Source organism: Phycodurus eques, chromosome 1 (assembly GCF_024500275.1).
Source record: "Phycodurus eques isolate BA_2022a chromosome 1, UOR_Pequ_1.1, whole genome shotgun sequence".
In the NCBI taxonomy this organism is placed as follows: domain Eukaryota; kingdom Metazoa; phylum Chordata; class Actinopteri; order Syngnathiformes; family Syngnathidae; genus Phycodurus; species Phycodurus eques.
The window spans coordinates 7,837,498-7,855,556 of NC_084525.1; the positions used below are offsets into that span (position 1 = coordinate 7,837,498).

General features: G+C 47.1%; 1 protein-coding gene across 1 annotated transcript in view; it reads right to left on the reverse strand.

Moving 5' to 3' along the window:
* Positions 1-18,059, reverse strand: part of dvl1a (dishevelled segment polarity protein 1a) — a 39,976-nt gene that overhangs the window by 13,534 nt on the left and 8,383 nt on the right. Inside the window, exons 2-4 of the mRNA XM_061675370.1 lie at positions 8,102-8,171; positions 5,861-5,982; positions 2,987-3,105 (exon numbers count right to left, since the gene is read on the reverse strand). Coding sequence (XP_061531354.1) covers positions 2,987-3,105; positions 5,861-5,982; positions 8,102-8,171 — 311 coding nt within the window. The remainder of the gene's footprint in view (positions 1-2,986; positions 3,106-5,860; positions 5,983-8,101; positions 8,172-18,059) is intronic.

Genomic DNA, 18,059 nt, shown 5'->3' on the forward strand with positions numbered 1-18,059 from the left:
CTCATCCACATTTTACAAATTCTGACAGTGTCTACGTAAACTCTCCTCCTTGAGCCGTCACCTTATCCTGTTGGAGGGGTTTGTGTGTCCCAATGATCCTAGGAGTTGTCTGGGGTTTTATGGCCCTGGCAGGGTCACCCATGACAAATTGGTCCTCGGTGAGGGACCAGACAAAGAACGGCTCAAAGACCCCTTATGATGACAACCAAACAATGGACTCAGTTTTCCCTTGCCCAGACGCGGGTCACCAGGGCCCACCTCTGGAGCCAGGCCTGCAGGTGGGGCTCGAAGGAGAGCGCCTGGTGGCCAGGCCTGCACCCATGGGGCCCGGGCGGGCACAGCCCGAAAGGGTAACGTGGGTGCCCGCTCCCATGGGCTCACCACCTGTGGGAGGGGCCATAGGGGTCGGGTGCAGTGCGAGCTGGGCAGTGGCCGAAGGTGGGGAGCTTGGGGATGCGATCCCCGGCTACAGAAGCTGGCTATAGGGACGTGGAATGTCACCTCTCTGGCAGGGAAGGAGCCCGAGCTGGTGTGTGAGGTCGAGAAGTTCCGAATAGATATAGTTGTGCTCGCCTCCACACACAGCTTGGGCTCTGGTACCAGTCCTCTCTCGATAGGGGTTGGACTCTCTTCCACTCTGGAGTTCTCCACGGTGTGAGGCGCCGAGCAGGTGTGGGTATACCTATTGCCCCCCAGCTCGGCGCTTGTACGTTGGGGTTTACTCCGGTGGAGAAGAGGGTAGCCTCCCTCCTTTCGGGCCTTTTTCGCCTGTGGGACTCCTGTGGAAGCCGATGGGTACCGGCTGGCCAAGCGGAATGCAACTTCGGTGGTCGCTGAAGCAAAAACCCAGGTATGGGAGGAGTTTGGTGAGGCCAAGGAGAAAGACTTCCGGATGGCTTCGAAGAAATTCTGGTCCACCAGCCGGCATCTCAGGAGGGGGAAGCAGTGAACCACCAACACTGTGTATAGTGGGGATGGGGCGCTGCTGACCTCAACTCTGGACGTTGTGAGTCGGTGGGGAGAATACTTCGAAGACTTGCACAATTCCACCAACACACCTTCCCATGAGGAAGCAGAGCCTGGTTTCTCTGAGGCGGGCTCTCCTATCGCTGGGGTTGAGGTCACCGAGGTGGTTAAAAAGCTCCTCGATGGCAAGGCCCCATGGGGGGGATGAGATTCGCCCGGAGTTCCTAAAGGCTCTGGATGTTGTGGGGCTGTCCTGGTTGACACGCCTCTGCAACATCACGTGGACATCGGGGATAGTGCCTCTGGATTGGCAAACTGGGGTGGTGGTCGCCCTTTTTAAGAAGGGGGACCGGAGGGTATGTTCCAACTACAGGGGGATCACACTCCTCAGCCTCCCTGGTAAGCATTGTGGTTTTTGTCCTGGGCGTGGAACAGTGGACGAGCGCTACACCCCCGTCAGGGTCCTCGAGGGTGCTTTGGGAGTATGGTGTACCGAACCCTCTGATACGGGCTGTTCAGTCCCTGTACGACCGGAGTCAGAGCTTGGTTCGCATATCCGGCAGTAAGTCGGACTCGTTCCCGGTGAGGGTTGGACTCCGCCAAGGTGCCCTATGTCACTGATTCTGTGCAACCGAGGCGTAGAGGGGGTCCGGTTTGGTGGTCTCAGTATTGCATCTCTTCTTTTTGCAGATGATGTGGTTCTGCAGTCTTCATCATGCAGTGATCTCCAACTCTCACTGGAGCGGTTCGCAGCAGAGTGTGAAGCGGCTGGGATGAGAATCAGCACCTCCAAATCTGAGACCATGGTGCTCAGTTGGAAAAGGGTGGCGTGCCCTCTCCAGGTCGGGGATGAGATCGTGCCCCAAGTGGAAGAGTTCAAGTATCTTGGGGTCTTGTTCACGAGTGAGGGAAGAATGGAACGGGAGATCGACAGGCATATCGGTGCAGCGTCTGCAGTTATGCAGACTTTGTATCGGTCCGTTGTGGTAAAGAAGGAGCTAAGCCGAAAGGCGAAGCTCTCGATTTACCGGTCGATCTACGTTCCTACCCTCACCTATGGTCACGAGCTGTGGGTCGTGACCGAAAGAACAAGATCACGGATACAAGCGGCCGAAATGAGTTTCCTCTGCAGGGTGTCCGGGCTCTCCCTTAGAGATAGGGTGAGAAGCTCGGTCATCCGGGAGGATCTCAGCGAGAGAGCCGCTGCTCCTCCACATCGAGAGGAGCCAGATGAGGTGGCTGGGGCATCTGATTCGGATGCCTCCCAGACACCTCCCCGGAGAGGAGTTCCGGGCACGTCACACCGGGAGGAGACCCGGGGACGACGCAGGACACGCTGGAGAGACTACGTCTTTCGGCTGGCCTGGGAATGCCATGGCATCCCCCGGAAGACCTGGATGAGGTGGCTGGGGAGAGGGAAGTCTGGGCGTCCCTGCTAAAGCTACTGCTCCCGCGACCCGACCTCAGACAAGCGGTAGAAAATGGATGGATGTACGTAAACTTATGAGCACAACTGTATAGTACTCATATATAATATTAACGGACCACCCAAGAAACCTGTCATACCTTAGCGCTAGTCTCAGAGATGTGTGCAGTTTAGAATATAAATATTTAGGGACAGTGCATGCAAACAAAGTCAATTACAAAAAAATAAATAAATAAAAATAAAATAACAAATTTGAAAAAAACAGCTGCATATGAATTACTTAGGGCACAAAAAACATGTTTGGAAATCACAAGCACAGTCACAATGCTCAAATCATAACATCTGCCTCAACACAAGTCCTGAAATAAACGTGGAAGTAGAACACAACTGAATGAGCCAGTCACACTGATTAGCTGTGATGAAATAAGGAATACAAAGACAGACAGCTATATTTGGTTTGCAGCATCTGACGCCAATATTTTGTGGAATGACAAAACATGTTCTGATGCATAACTGGTGGCAGGGCTCTGGGTCTGAATGAACATGTTGAGGGATACAAAGTCAGGTGTCAAATCGCGGCTTTGTCATACTTACGCTCGGTTTCTCGAGCTCTCCTTCGGGCACGCTCTCTTTCACGCTCGCGCCGGTGGCTCAGGAGGGACTCTGTGCCTGTCTCGGTATCCAGGCAGTCACGACTGCTCACTGCGTTGGCGCTAAAATCAGGAAAATCTTAGTCAGATTAGGTGAAGAGAAAAAACAACGACAACTCCTATTTACACTTTAGAACACAAGCACTCTCCAGCTTTTTTATTTGGCTGCAGGGGGATCTGCATTTCATATGAGGACTGTCTTTCAAATACACTACCGCCGGCCATTGTTCTACAATAGATGATGTGGTTTCCACCGTCAATAATGGCCAGATAGCTGCAGAGTGAGTTACTCTGGACAATGTTGGCATTAATGAGATCCATTGAAAGTCCAGATGGTGCCTGCAACATGATTTGAAGTGAATGACGTACTGCATACAAAGGTGTGCAGTGGTAGATCAGGTGCGTGCAGAGCATGAGAGCAATAAACAGGCCTGTGTTCTTGGTGTCTGGGAGGAGTCTGCAGGGGTTATGGAAGAGCTGAAGGGCAGATTGTTAATCTGTCAGAGAGCTGGAGGCATTTATGGGTCAAGAGACTTGACGAAACTTGATGCTGCTGAGAACTCCATTCAACAATGTCACTTTATACACCTGTGTGTCAGATGCACTTTGGTAAACATTTAGTTTTTTCCACAAGCATACATAATGCATGGCTGTAATAATTCATGCACATGCTCATACACGAAACGAGCACATTCAATGTGCATAAACAGAAGGAAAGATGCATGATGCATCCTCAATAATTATCAAGACACTATGTTAACTAGTGTCTTCTGCCTGGTCATGCTTCTGGATCCAGGAGTAGAGTAGATTATTCAAGGCTAAATTGCAGCTGTGAACCAATGCCCCCCCCCCACACACACACACACACTTTAAATCCGCCAGCCCCTTTGCTGCCAATGTCCACCCCTCCCTCTTGGGAAATGGAGATGGGTGCTTTAAATGTCTGTTAATCCGGATTACCAAATAGAAGCACATCACTTGCCTCCATTCTCAGGCCAAAACACCTACTCTGCGCGCTCATCAAATAGAGCCATACGAGCCGAGAAACACGTGAACGGCATGAATATGGCACAAAAGGGAAATGAAGTGGTAATAATATTCCAGCTATTTAGGGAGAGTTAGCAAAAGATGGCTACAGCGAGGAGGTTCACAATGGGGGATTCACTCGGTGGCTCGGAGAAAAAGGCTTGCCTGTCTGGCTGAAAGAGGAAAAGAGAAAGGGCGAGCTGGGGATAGTGGAGGGTGGGGGAAATATTAATGTGAAGGTCGATGTGCTGCCACTTGACACCACATGGTGGCAGTAGTCCTGGCTGTGAACAATAAAACCAGGAGGGCAAGCTGTCAGGCCAGCAGCAGAGGGCAAACTCGAGCCGAGATGACAAACGCTGGATAAAGACATACACTGAGACATGACAAATTGCTTGTTCTCAATATAGAGCCTCGGCCATATTGCTTTGGCCCTGCAATGACAACAACCCTCACCCCTGATGCTGCCAGCCCTTCAAGCTATATTTAGAGTGGACGTTCTCCTTAGCAAAGAGGTGCGATATTCTCCAGGTGTTGCTCAACAGGCTGCCAAGAAAATATTCCTGGAGTGTTACGGCCAGGGGCGCCATAAGGGAGAGAAAACGTCATGACGATTCGTGACTAATAAGGGCCCTTGAAAATATAATTATACTATGACAAAGTTGCATTTTTAGGAGATTAAAGTTGTATTATTTATCGGAAAGATTGTAATACAGTCATCACAGGGATATATGCCCCAGACCCATCCATCAGAGGTGAAAATCTGAATTGTTGAGAGCATAAAAAAAGTTGAAAAAAAGTATTTTTACCACTCCACACACACTTAACACATTTACATTTCTTAAAGCCCACTGCAAATATATATGAACACGAACAAAATTGCTAGCATAAAATGAATAGAAAATACCATATGTATTGTGTCTATTAGGTATGTGTCTTTAAGAGGATGGCACACGCTCGTCTGCGTGTGAGTGTCTGGCCGTGAGCTGTGGCCAACAGCAACTCCTGACTGCGTGAGAGTGCTCGTTGTGTTGTGTTTGTATGCCAACGACTGTGGCTCTCGCGAAAGCATTACACATTTCTGTGACGCAACAGGGATTTGTGTGATAAAGATTCGTTCCACTTAAAAATCTGATATGTAGCAGGATACACTAATATCAACCCCCTCCCCACCCACACACAGTGTCGACATCCATCTGAGCCGAGCAATGCTGGCTTTCTCGAATACGTCGATCATCGGGTAATGTCATTTTCATTTCCACAACTGTTTGATGAGACAGCTTATGTTTATTGTTCCATGACTTAATTCTGGTAACATGAGTACGTTATCATTATACCATTTTCTTTTTTTTTCTTTTCAGTATGTCCTTAATACTCGTGCACAGGAACGTCTATCGAGCACATGGATGACTGCTTTGAGTGACTAATGCTTCTCAACGAGTGCCTGGAGACGTTTATACTGCAAAGGCTTTCTCTGAACAGCAGCATATGCATCATCTGTACGAATATGAGCGATCTAGCGCCTCTGTACTCCATGGTGAGTAAGGAGGAACAAAAAAAGTGGGCCCTGAGCACGGTTCTATAGTTCAGTTTTCACACATACGTGACATATTCACACTTTTGCGCACAGCAACTTCACTTCCAGTGAAGCCTGTGATGATGAATCCATGTGGCAAGCTCAAATGGGCGGACTGCACCGTAAAAAGGTCACCAAGCAGTGTGTGTGCTTGAATGTGTGTGTGTCTGTGTGTGTAATTGTGCATACACGACAAGCAGTGATCGGCCTACTCACTGGAAGGAAGGGGGCCGGGAGTCACCGATGCCGCCTGTTCTTTCGAGGGGAGGAGGCAGCTCTGGATGGCTCTCTGTGCACTGCGATCCTCCATCAGAGTGGGCGCTTTCTGCTAGCACCAACTATGAGAGAGAGTGAGAGAAAGGGACGGACAAGAATAATGACGGATTGAGACATGTATAATGAAGGGTGAATTTTATACAATGATATGGAGCCCTCACAACATCCAGTACATAGACACAGCAGACATTACTCTTGGTATTGTTTGAAGGAGTGATAAGTACATTCAGTATTGTACAGATGTAATTTTATATTAAGTATTAGTGCTGTGACATATATATCATAGCACGATATAAAAACAGTTACCTTAGGATATAACCCTCAATCGTTTATATCGCTAGTTTAACATGTGGGGGATTGGGTTATTGTTGTTACTACACTAATGTAGCATCCAAGACGGTAACAGAACAACAGTCGCCTTGACTAATTGATTTACCCTCAATCCAATTGTTACACAAATGTAACGGTGGGCTTAGGCGTGGGTTAGTTAGCGGGTCATACCTGGAGAGTGACACGCAAAGATGACCTAACAAAAAAGCGACTGTCGCAAGCTCAATTTAATAAATAGAAGTGTTGATTGGAGACTCTAAATTGCCCGTAGGTGTGATTGTGAGTGCGAATGGTTGTTTGTTTCGTGTGCCCTGCGATTGGCTGGCGACTGGTTCAGGGTGTACCCCGCCTCCTGCCCGAAGATAACTGGGATAGCTCCAGCACCCCCGCGAACCTAGTGAGGCTAAGCGGTAAAAGGAAATGGATGAAATGGATGAGTGTGTGCAGCGTGCATGTGCTTCAAGAAAGCACTAATTTGTGAGTTTTTGTGACAAGAGTGATTTTCGACACCCTATACCTCGGACACTACACTAACGTATGAACAATAAATGAAGGTCAATGTAGCTGGGGCAACGCTATTACTATAATCATCACACGCAAATACGTATATATATATATATATATATATTATATATATCTCTATATTATATAATATATAGAATTATATAATATATATTATATATATATATATATATATATATATATATATACATACTCTGTTTGGCAGTATTGCACAGATATGCCCAAATGCAGAAATAAAATAACGACAATTCATAAAATGTGACAGGGACAGAGCCTTTAAAAATATATTTGAGGTTAAAGTGTCACAATAGCCAGTGACTTGTTGCTCAAAGATAATCTCAAATACATACACTTAAATCAAATATCAATAAATGAAATCCAAACTAATTGTGATGCAATGTTTAAAAAAAAAATCATTTTCATCATCATTATTTTTTTTTTAATCACAGGTGTACACAAATATGACAACAATGGATGAACAAAACATGAAAAAAAAAAAACAGCCAAAAGCCACTTGGTAAATTAAATGGGTAGCCTGCTTTACAATTTAGCTCATCAATAATTCAGGCCACAGCTTTAACCTCTATCTTCATCCTTGAATGAGAGTGGAACGGTTAAAATGTAAATCCCTTGCTAACACGACGACAGCTTGATTTAATATGACATCCTTTATTGTCCCCTGGGGACACTCAGGTAATTACACAAAACTGTAAAGCAAATGAAGTAACAGAGTGAAAAATAGGTTGCACCAGAGGTAAGAGATCTTGCTTTAGGAGTCAAATTGATCCATTGCTGAACGAATGTTCAAGCAGTTTAGGATATAATAGAGCTCAACACGGCGGCACGGTGGGCAACTGGTTAGAGCGTCAGCCTCACAGTTCTGAGGACCCGGGTTCAATCCCCGGCCCCGACTGTGTGGAGTTTCCATGTTCTCCCCGTGCCTGTGTGGGTTTTCTCCGGGCACTCCGGTTTCCTCCCACATCCCAAAAACATGCATTAATTGGAGACTCTGACTGTGAGTGCGAATGGTTGTCTGTTTGTATGTGCCCTGCGATTGGCTGGCAACCAGTTCAGGGTGTACCCCGCCTCCTGCCCGATGACAGCTGGGATAGGCTCCAACACGCCCGCGACCCTAGTGAGGAGAAGCGGCTCAGAAAATGGATGGATGGATAGAGCTTAACACACCTATATAGTATAGCTGAGCCATGGGATCAACATGAAGTGTTTAAAAAAAGCTCTGTGGAGGCGTTTACATTTGCATGATCCACATGCGTTCCGTACAACTGCGCCACTTGGAGCCACGCATGCACGCCTCATCATCTCACTTACCCAGGACACCACTCTGCCGTTGAAGCAAGGCAGCTTGGCGTTGTCATCGGAAATCTCTTCTTTGACAACCCTATGGAGCAGGAAAAAAAAAACACACACACAAACACATAATCAGGACACCGGCACATTTAAATCATAAAAATACCACAAACTATGATCCAAAACATGTTATCATTTCACACTGTACGACATTACCATAAAAAAAAATGGCTCAGACTTTTCTTTTTTTTTTTTTATAAATACAGCACTGCCGAAGTGCATGTGACTCGTCATAACGTCCACTAACAACCCAGGCTAAACTTAGCACCCAACATACAAATATGTTAGTCCTTCAATCGCAATTAATTACTTAAATATACTTCCTTGACACCAATTACTACTTTAAAGGCTTTGTCACCATCTAGTGGAATCCTAGAGCATTACAGAAAGAGCACTAACAATGCAAATGTGAGTTTCAACAAATAGCTGAGGGGAGGTTCTTAAGAACAACGCGAATAAGTGAATTTGTTAATAGGCGGTTGTTCCTGACATCAGGGTGACTCGTCCTCCTTGCAAGGGGGGCTGCCACAGTCAAACAACCAGGGATGCACCAATACGTTTTTGAGGCCAAACACGAGTACTTACATTTGAGTGCTTGCCGATAATGAGTACCAATACTCGATAATGCCATTACATCCTGCAATTGTAATGATGACAATGTTTAATTTTACTATTATGTTTTTATATCAATCACAAATTGTTCAAAAACACAAAACAACTTATCTTGACCATGGCATACAAAAGCTTCATTCAAATGTTACTAAATTACTTTTTAGAGTAACAATTTGTCATTACTGATATTTTAACATACATGTTCAACAATATTGCCACGCATTTCAATTAAATGTAGCATGTCATGTTTTATGTTAGATCTTTATTATGTGTAGCACTTTATTACAGCTGTGACTGTTTGTTTGAAGCGCTCTATAAATAAAGTTGAATTGAGCTGTAACGCAAGACGTTTTAATTATGTGGTGTCTCTGAAAACTAGCGGCACTATGTAAAAGAGATGAAGAAGACAGTAGAAGTAGGAATAGACGGGGTGCCATGTTCGCTGTGTGTGTTAACTACAAAATAAAGTGAGTACAAAAAAAAAAATACGAGACTGCTTCTCAAGAATACCACAAGTTATAAAATAAGACTGCAACAGGAAAACTGTAGCGATACTGTAGCAGCCAAACAGTTGTGTTATGTGTACTGTTACTAGAGTTCTGTAATTTACGACTGTGAGGCCATGAAGGTAAAGAGTGATTTGTGATCGGATGAGTAAGTCGGGAGGGCGTGAAGCGAGAAAGAGGCGCGGGAATGTGTGTTGACAGAGATGAAGGCTGACTGTTCAGAAAAACACTCAGATGTTTTTAGGGTGTGATTACGGCACAGTAATTGTTCATTTTCGAAATAAAGAGGTTGCCCACAGCTCGTCCTCGTTTCTTCGTCCAATACTTTATCACACCATCACTTATTTTCTCTTCACTCGACACTGTCACGCCGCTTTGATTGATGGGAGCGACGGTGCAGAGTGAAACTCAGTACTTGCTAATCATCCAATTGGCAATCGCCTAAAAGTGTTGTCATCCATGTTTACCTTAAGTATCTCGGCTAACACGGCTAACATGTCTACAGGTAGGAGCGTAAATGTCAGGCTGGTCATGTGGTCTTGGTGTGTTCAACCCCAATTCCAATGAAGTTGGGACGTTGTGTTAAACAAATAAAAACAGAATACATCCATCCATCCATTTTCTACCGCTTATCCGGGTCGGGTCGCGGGGGCAGTAGCTTTAGCAGGGACGCCCAGACTTCCCTCTCCCCAGCCACCTCATCCAGGTCTTCCGGGGGATGCCATGGCATTCCCAGGCCAGCCGAAAGACGTAGTCTCTCCAGCGTGTCCTGCGTCGTCCCCGGGTCTCCTCCCGGTGTGACGTGCCCGGAACTCCTCTCCGGGGAGGTGTCTGGGAGGCATCCGAATCAGATGCCCCAGCCACCTCATCTGGCTCCTCTCAATGCGGAGGAGCAGTGGCTCTACTCTGAGATCCTCCCGGATGACCGAGCTTCTCACCCTATCGCTAACGGAGAGCCCGGACACCCTGCGGAGGAAACTCATTTCGGCCGCTTGTTTCCGGGATCTCGTTCTTTCGGTCACGACCCACAGCTCATGACCATAGGTGGGGGTAGGAACGAAGATCTACCGGTAAATTGAGAGCTTCGCCTTTCGCCTTAGCTCCTTCTTTACCACAACGGACCGATACAAAGTCCGCATCACTGCAGACGCTGCACCGATCCGCCTGTCGATCTCCCGTTCCATTCTTCCCTCACTTGTGAACAAGACCCCAAGATACTTGAACTCCTCCACTTGGGGCAGCAACTCATCCCCGACCTGGAGAGGGCACGCCACCCTTTTCCGACTGAGGACCATGGTCTCAGATTTGGAGGTGCTGATTCTCATCCCAGCCGCTTCACAGTCAGCTAAGAACTGCTCCAGTGAGAGTTGGAGCTCACGGCTTGATGAAGCCAACAGAACCACATCATCAGCAAAAAGCAGAGATGCAATACTGAGGCCACCAAACCGGACCCTCTCTACACCTTGGCTGCGCCTAGAAATTCTGTCCATAAAAGTTATGAACAGAATCGGCGACAAAGGGCAGCCTTGGCGGAGTCCAACCCTTACCGGGAACGAGTCCGACTTACTGCCGGATATGCGGACCAAACTCTGACTCCGGTCGTACAGGGACCGAACAGCCCGTATCAGGGGGTTCGGTAGCCCATAATCCCAAAGCACCCTCCACAGGACTCCCCGAGGGACACGGTCTAACGCCTTCTCCAAGTCCACAAAACACATGTAGACTGGTTGGGCAAACTCCCATGCACCCTCGAGGACCCTGCCGAGGGTGTAGAGCTGGTCCACTGTTCCACGGCCAGGACGAAAACCACACTGCTCCTCCTGAATCTAAGATTCAACTTCCTGACGGACTCTCCTCTCCAGCACCCCTGAATAGACCTTACCAGGGAGGCTGAGCAGTGTGATCCCCCTGTAGTTGGTACACATTCTCCGGTCACCCTTCTTAAAAAGGGGGACCACCACCCCAGTCTGCCAATCCAGAGGCACTGTCCCCGATGTCCACGCGATGTTGCAGAGGCGTGTCAACCAGGACAGGCCCACAACATCCAGAGCCTTTAGGAACTCTGGGCGAATCTCATCCACCCCCGGGGCCCTGCCATCGAGGAGCTTTTTAACTACCTCGGTGATCTCAAACCCAGAGATAGGCGAGCCCGCCTCAGAAAACCCACACTCTGCTTCCTCATGGGAAGGCGTGTCGGTGGGATTGAGGAAGTCTTCGAAGTATTCTCCCCACCGACTCACAACGTCCCGAGTCGAGGTCAGAGCGCCCCATCCCCACTATACACAGTGTTGGTGGTGCACTGCTTTCCTCTCCTGAGACGTTGGATGGTGGACCAGAATTTCCTCGAAGCCACCCGGAAGTCTTTCTCCATGGCCTCACCGAACTCCTCCCTTACCAGAGTTTTTGCTTCAGCAACCACCAGAGCTGCATTCCGCTTGGCCAGCCGGTACCCATCACCTGCCTCAGGAGTCCCAAAGGCCAAAAAGGCCCAATAGGACTCCTTCTTCAGCTTGACGGCATCCCTCACCGTTGGTGTCCGCCAACGGGTTCGGGGATTGCCGCCACAACAGGCACCGACCACCTTACGGCCACAGCTCCGGTCGGCCGCCTCAGCAATGGAGGCGTGGAACATGGTCCATTCGGACTCAATGTCCCCCGCCTTCCCCGGAACATGAGCAAAGTTCTGTCGGAGGTGGGAGTTGAAACTCCTTCTGACAGGGGATTCTGCCAGACGTTCCCAGCAGACCCTCACAATACGTTTGGGCCTGCCACGTCGGACCGGCATCTTCCCCCACCATCGGAGCCAACTCACCACCAGGTGGTGATCAGTTGACAGCTCCGCCCCTCTCTTCACCTGAGTGTCCAAGGCATGCGGCCGCAAGTCTGATGACACGACCACAAAGTCGATCATCGAACTGCGACCTAGGGTGTCCTCGTGCCAAGTGCACTTGTGGACACCCTTATGCTTGAACATGGTGTTCGTTATGGACAATCCGTGACGAGCACAGAAGTCCAATAACAGAACACCGCTCGGGTTCTGATCGGGGCGGCCGTTCCTCCCAATCACGCCCTTCCAGGTCTCACTGTCATTGCCCACGTGAGCATTGAAGTCCCCCAACAGAACAATGGAGTCCCCAGCGGGAGCGCTCTCCAGCACCCCCTGCAAGGACTCCAAAAAGGGTGGGTACTCTGAACTGCTGTTTGGTGTATAGGCACAAACAACAGTCACGACCCGTCCCCCCACCCGAAGGCGGAGGGAGGCTACCCTCTCGTCCACCGGGGTGAACCCCAATATACAGGCGCCGAGCCAGGGGGCAATAAGTATACCCACACCTGCTCGGCGCCTCTCACCGTGGGCAACTCCAGAGTGGAAGAGAGTCCAACCCCTCTCGAGAGGACTGGTACCAGAGCCCAAGCTGTGTGTGGAGGCGAGTCAGACTATATCTAGTCGGAACTTCTCGACCTCACACACCAGCTCGGGCTCCTTCCCTGCCAGAGAGGTGACATTCCACGTCCCTAGAGCCAGCTTCTGTAGCCGGGGATCGGATCGCCAAGGTCCCCGCCTTCGTCCACCGCTCAGCTCACACTGCACCCGACCCCTATGGCCCCTCCCACAGGTGGTGAGCCCATGGGAAGGGGGACCCACATTACCCTTTCGGGCTGTGCCCGGCCTGGCCCCATGGGTGCAGGCCCGGCCACCAGGCCTGGCTCCAGTGGGGGGCCCCGGTGACCCGCGTCCAGGCAAGGGAAAACGAAGTCCATTGTTTGTCGTCATCATTAGGGGTCTTTGAGCCGTGCTTTGTCTGGTCCCTCACCTAGGACCTGTTTGTCATGGGTGACCCTGCCAGGGGCATAAAGCCCCAGACAACTTAGCTCCTAGGATCACTGGGACACACAAACCCCTCCACCACAACAAGGTGACTGCTCAAGGAGGGGAAACAAAAACAGAATACAATGATTTGCAAATCATGATCAACTTATATTTAATTGCATACACTACAAAGACAAGATATTTAATGTTAAAAACTGATAGACTATTGTTTTTAGCAAATAATCATTAACTTAGAATGTTATGGCTGCAACACATTCCAAAAAAGCTGGGACAGGTGGCAAAAAAGATCGGGAAAGTTGAGGCATGCTCATCAAACACCTGTTTGGAACATCCCACAGGTGAACAGGCTAATTGGGAACAGGTGGGTGCCATGATTGGGTATTGACAGATGTACAGTATCCCTAATTGAGATCATGCATTAAAGTTCTCAACTCAACTTTATTTCTAGAGCACTTCAACAAAAGCAGCTGAAATAACATGCTGTACATAAAAAAAAATAAAAAAATGTAAATAAAAAGATTCAAATTATTACTGAATCATTCACAGCGAAACCAAGGAAAGTTCACATTCTACACTTTGTACCATACATATCTGAACCAAAATGAATGGGTTCTGCCTTGGCCGAGCCCATGCCCCACCCCTTCACAAAGTTCTGTCAAGAGGTTTAAGCTATTTTTATGTTATCCTGCTAGGTAGTAAACATAACATCACTCATGATTCTTTCAGGCACTCTGCAGCTACTCGGTACTTTTAAGCATAACATTTAAAATAAGTCTAGGTTATCACATTGTAATAGCTGAAAGAGCATTGGCACTTTCATTACTGGCTGTAAATTCCACAGCAAAAATACCTTGGAGTTAACCGTTGAACTGCTGGGACAAAGTTCATCGGCAGCCAGTGTCACACCTGCCAGGCACACGGAGATCACGCGAGGAGATAAGCTGGCCAACACATTTACAAACGTGATGATTATCAGTGTCTCTCTGGGTGTCGCAATCTGTCTTTTACGAGGTGCGACAAGTCAGCAGACCCATTTTTGAATAAGGGTCGATTTAAAGTCTTGTGGGTCGTTGTTAATGGAGCAGTGTAAAGGCGAAAATGAGAAATGATTGACAGTCCCCATTGGAAATTCAGGCATGTCTGGAATTTGCTATGGGCTCTTATCATTGAAGGAGAGATCTTTCATTCAATCTTTGAGGCGTTTATCACTGCACACACGCAAAGTGGGTGAACAGCCAGCCAAAGTCATTTTACGAAGGGATTTGCAAAACTCGAATTAAGCGGTTGCAGTTTTTGAGTCAAAATTAGCATTTTGCACCTCAAAAAAAACATTGAAAAGCAAAACTGCAAATTACAGTTTTACCCCAGAGAGGGTTGTGGAGTCAAACACGTGACACGGGTTGTGTCACGCACGCAGGGCACAATGTGTGTATGTGACACAACCCGCTTGCGTCACTGCTGTGCGGAAGTGAAGTTATTCGGTTGAAGGGGCGGGAAGATGCGACGCGACGCTGAATTGAGAAGAAAGAGAAAAAAAAGACAGCAAATAGGTGAAAGTGTGGAAGCGCCCGTTTGTTGTAACATGGACCTTTCTCTCCGCCGAAGACACTACGTCATGGGGCCTGAGAGATGAAGGTGAAATTAGCTAGATTAACATTAGTCTACCTTACTAATATGACGATAGCCCGGCGGTGCGTTTCGGTTAATTATGAGTAGCATCAAATGTGTGGGTTTGTTTATTACGAAGCTGACAAGTACAGTGCGCAACCATAACGTTAATTATAGGTGCTTTTGCTCAGTATAGTCACTGTGTGACAAATGGTCAGTATACTACCATCTGATGACCTGTAAGTGCTAAAACTTTGAGTCAAGTAGGTGAAAAACGTGACAAATGTGGCCAGAGAGAAATATGAGTAAAATCGGTCATGTACCCAAACAGAGAAGGGTTTTGGTGAAGTGAGATGAAGTAAATATTTGTCTTCTCTTGAGGTTTCTTCGTTTTAGTTTGAACAAGTTGAACACTTCCAAAACGTGTAGTAGTAAAAATAATATTTTTATTCTTAGTCAGCTGGTCTAAGCGCATAAATGCACAGCCAGGAACCTAATGTATTAATATGTCACGAAATGCTAAAATGCACAAAGGCTGTTAATGGTTTTTTTATTACTGCCTTATCTTTTATCCACAATGTGAATTTAAGAAATAAAAAGTGTTGGTTATATAAAAAAGGAAAGGATTATTATGAAGCGAAAACATAGTTGCTCTTTAACCAAGCAAAAAAATAGTTTATCCAAATACTGAATGTTCGACAGAATTTTCGGTAGGTTACTCAAGTACTAAAATATTTGCTAGCTGCAGTTGTGTTTTTATTGTTTAATAAAACTGTTGCTTCACGTCACTTTGTGCTTAACCTGCAAAAAAATTGCTCTAAAAAATTAGAGTTGGTCCTCAAATGAATAATGAAGTTATTTCGAGCCTTGATTTGTGTGTGTACACATCTGTGTCTCTTTCTCAACAGACGAAGGCAACAAAGATTCAGAGACGCACGTTTCTTTTTGTTAAAGATGTATTTAGCATTAGTATTTCAAGTCCACAGGTGGCGGAAAAGCCTTCCTCTTGATTTGTTTTGACAGTCTGCAATAGCGTCGTGCCGAAACCTTTAGGAATTAAATGGAACAGCAATGACTGAACACTTTACTCATCAGATTTTACTTTCTGTCGCAGGCAGTAAGCCCGTACAGAAAGTAAGTCAGTTGCAATTTAAAATGTACTGTACAGTTGTACACTGTATGCCCAATTAAATTTTACAGATTAAATCACTTGGTTGCACAACATCTCCACATGCTATTCTGCTTGAATGTTCACGTCTCTCACACAGTGCTTCTTTTTCAGGCTGTTATACTTAGTCACATATCTTTGGGCGGCACAAATCTGAAGCACAGAATCCATTTGAAATTCCTAGCAAAACTGAAGAAATGTACTGAACTTCTCCAAGCGTATGGCAAAAATGCAATGTTGCGGCTGCTGCACGCAGAGCAACGGGACTCATTGCAAACAAATAAATTGGCGACTCTTCACCGCACACCAAGTGATTGAGCACCACACATCTATCAACATGCTGCCATGAAAAAACTCCAACCCTTTATACTGTATCTTGAGGCTCGACATAAAATTTACTCTACCATACAAATGTTTTATTGTACTACAAAAGCATGTCCCAATTGTCAAGAAAGTAACGGATGGCCCCAAAGAAGAGAAAATGGCAAGAATAAGGAGAGAGTGGAAATTTTGAGAAGCTGTTGGCAATGTTCGACCACCTGACCATTGACTGCACCTGTGCATTTCAGCGACAGAGCACCACGTCAGGCCACCATGAGCCAAGGTGTGGTGGCCCAGTCAGAACTTGTACTGGCTCCGTATATTCATGATATAATACCTTGGGTTTTAGTGATTCATTCATATTAAGCACCTTTATATGGTGTTATTTAAGAACTTTTAAGAAATTATTAGTACAACTGCTACATTCATGGTGATAAAATTATGTAAATATTTACTTAGCACTGACATTCTATCCATCCATCCATTTTCCACCGCTTATCAGAGGTTGGGTCACGGGGGCAGTAACTTTAGCAGGGACGCCCAGACTTCCCTCTCCCCAGCCACTTCATCCAGCTCTTCCGGGGGGATCTCGAGGGGTTCCCAGGCCAGCCGAAAGACGGAGTCTCTCCAGCGTGTCCTGGGTCGTCCCCAGGGTATCCTCCCGGTAGGACGTGCCCGGAAAACTTCACGAGGGAGGTGTCGGGGAGGCATCCGAATCAGATGCCCCAGCCACCTCATCTGGCTCCTCTCGATGTGGAGGAGCAGCGGCTCTACTCTGAGATCCTCCCGGATGACCGAGCTTCTCACCCTATTTCTAACGGAGAGCCCGGACACCCTGCGGAGGAAACTCATTTCGGCCGCTTGCATCCGGGATCTTTTTCTTTCGGTCACAGCTCGTGACCATAGGTGAGGGTAGGAACGTAGATCGACCGGTAAATCTAGAGGTTTGCCTTTCGTCTTAACTCCTTCTTTACCACAACGGATCGATACAAAGACCGCATCACTGCAGACGCTGCACCAATCCGCCTGTCGATCCCCCGTTCCATTCTTCCCTCACTCGTGAACAAGACCCCAAGAAACTTGAACTCCTCCACTTGGGGCAGCAACTCATCCCTGACCTGGAGAGGGCACGTCACCCTTTTCCGACTGAGGACCAGTCAGCTAAGAACTGCTCCAGTGAGAGTTGGAGGTCACGGCTTGAACAGAACCACATCATCTGCAAAAAGCAGAGATGCAATACTGAGGCCACCAAACCGAAAGAAAAAAAAAAAAAAAAAAAAAAAAAGATTCACAACATAATTTTTTTTTTTTTTATATACAAAGGCAGCGTTCCCCAAACTTTTTACCGCCTTTGACCGTTTTCATGGGAAGACATTTTTGGCGATTTACTAATAAATCACCACATTTTTACGTTATGATTCACACACATGTGCAGTATTGTGCCACAAATCCTACAAGTGTTATGACAGTTCTGCAAAGTGCCATGGTTTGGTTGGTGCACGTCCCCAAAAAGGCCATTTTTTTCCGACACAAAAAACTCAATTTCTCCTGCGGAACCCATTATCCGATTTTTTAAATTGTTGATACGGTATACTCTGGTTCAAGTGGCCAGTCCAAACAGACTCAGCATTTTGACATAGTGTCATTCTTGGGAAGAATATTGTCATGTTGCTAATTGTGGGGGCACAAATTCTTTTAGAGTAGTGACGAGGTGGTAGAGGATTAACCCAAGTCAGAACAGCCTTCCGTGATAAAGACAGCTGTGAAGCAGATGGTGCAGCAGTGAGCACAGACTGATAGTGCAGATGATAGCGGAGGAGCTCTGCCTGAGTCAGTGCGGAACATCTCTGTGTAGGAGCTGGGGTTGCGGAA